At 67.0% G+C, this 673-nt stretch overlaps 1 protein-coding gene across 1 annotated transcript in view; it reads left to right on the top strand.

The window, feature by feature from the left end:
- LOC102385407 (transducin-like enhancer protein 2) overlaps positions 1-673 on the top strand; it is a 15,897-nt gene that overhangs the window by 1,221 nt on the left and 14,003 nt on the right. The window contains 1 exon segment of the mRNA XM_014516839.2: positions 212-275. Within this exon segment, the coding sequence (XP_014372325.1) occupies positions 212-275 (64 nt within the window).

The following is a 673-nucleotide window of genomic DNA, read 5'->3' as shown; positions in this document are numbered from 1 at the left end:
AAAGGGGTGCAGGTCGGGGGCCCGGATGCCAGGGTGGGAATACAGGCACCGGGGGTGGGTCGATGCCACGGGAGCCCTGCCGTCCTGCGTGCCACAACCCGCCGGCAGCGGGGCGGCAGAGGCGAGGGGCTGCCAGCCCTGATGCTGGGACCCTGGCGGGGGGGGCAGGGTGGCACCAGCCTGCCCTTGTGACCGAGCGGTTTGTCCGCAGCCTGAAGCTGGAATGTGAGAAGCTGGCCAGCGAGAAGACGGAGATGCAGCGGCACTACGTCATGGTAAGACCCCCACTTATCCCCACCCGGTTGGAGCTAACGGGGTGGGGGGCTCACCCTCCAGCTGGGTCCTCTGCACACCATGGGTCCTGAGAGCCTGGCTTGGGAGGAGACCCCCCCAGCCAGTGGGTGCTGCCAGCAGGTCACCCTGGGGGTCTCCCCGAGTCGGGGGGAGCATCAGGCGGGAAGGAGTTAAGAGCTAGACCTAGCAATGGGCTGGTGGGGCGGCTGCTGTCTGCTGCCTTGGTGCCAGCCTGGATCCGGGCCATGCTCTCTCTCTTCCTTTTTGCCCCAGTCTCTTATTTATACAGGTCTCTGCCCGCCCCCCCCGGGGTGGGACGGGATTCCTGGAAGCAAAGGCGCAGAAACCCTCTCCCCCCCCCACCTCGTGCTCCCCACCA

This window comes from Alligator sinensis, unplaced genomic scaffold (genome assembly GCF_000455745.1).
Source record: "Alligator sinensis unplaced genomic scaffold, ASM45574v1 scaffold1295_1, whole genome shotgun sequence".
NCBI lineage: Eukaryota > Metazoa > Chordata > Crocodylia > Alligatoridae > Alligator > Alligator sinensis.
The sequence above is the reverse complement of the archived record's forward strand: the minus strand, read 5'-3'. Positions and strand labels throughout refer to the sequence as shown.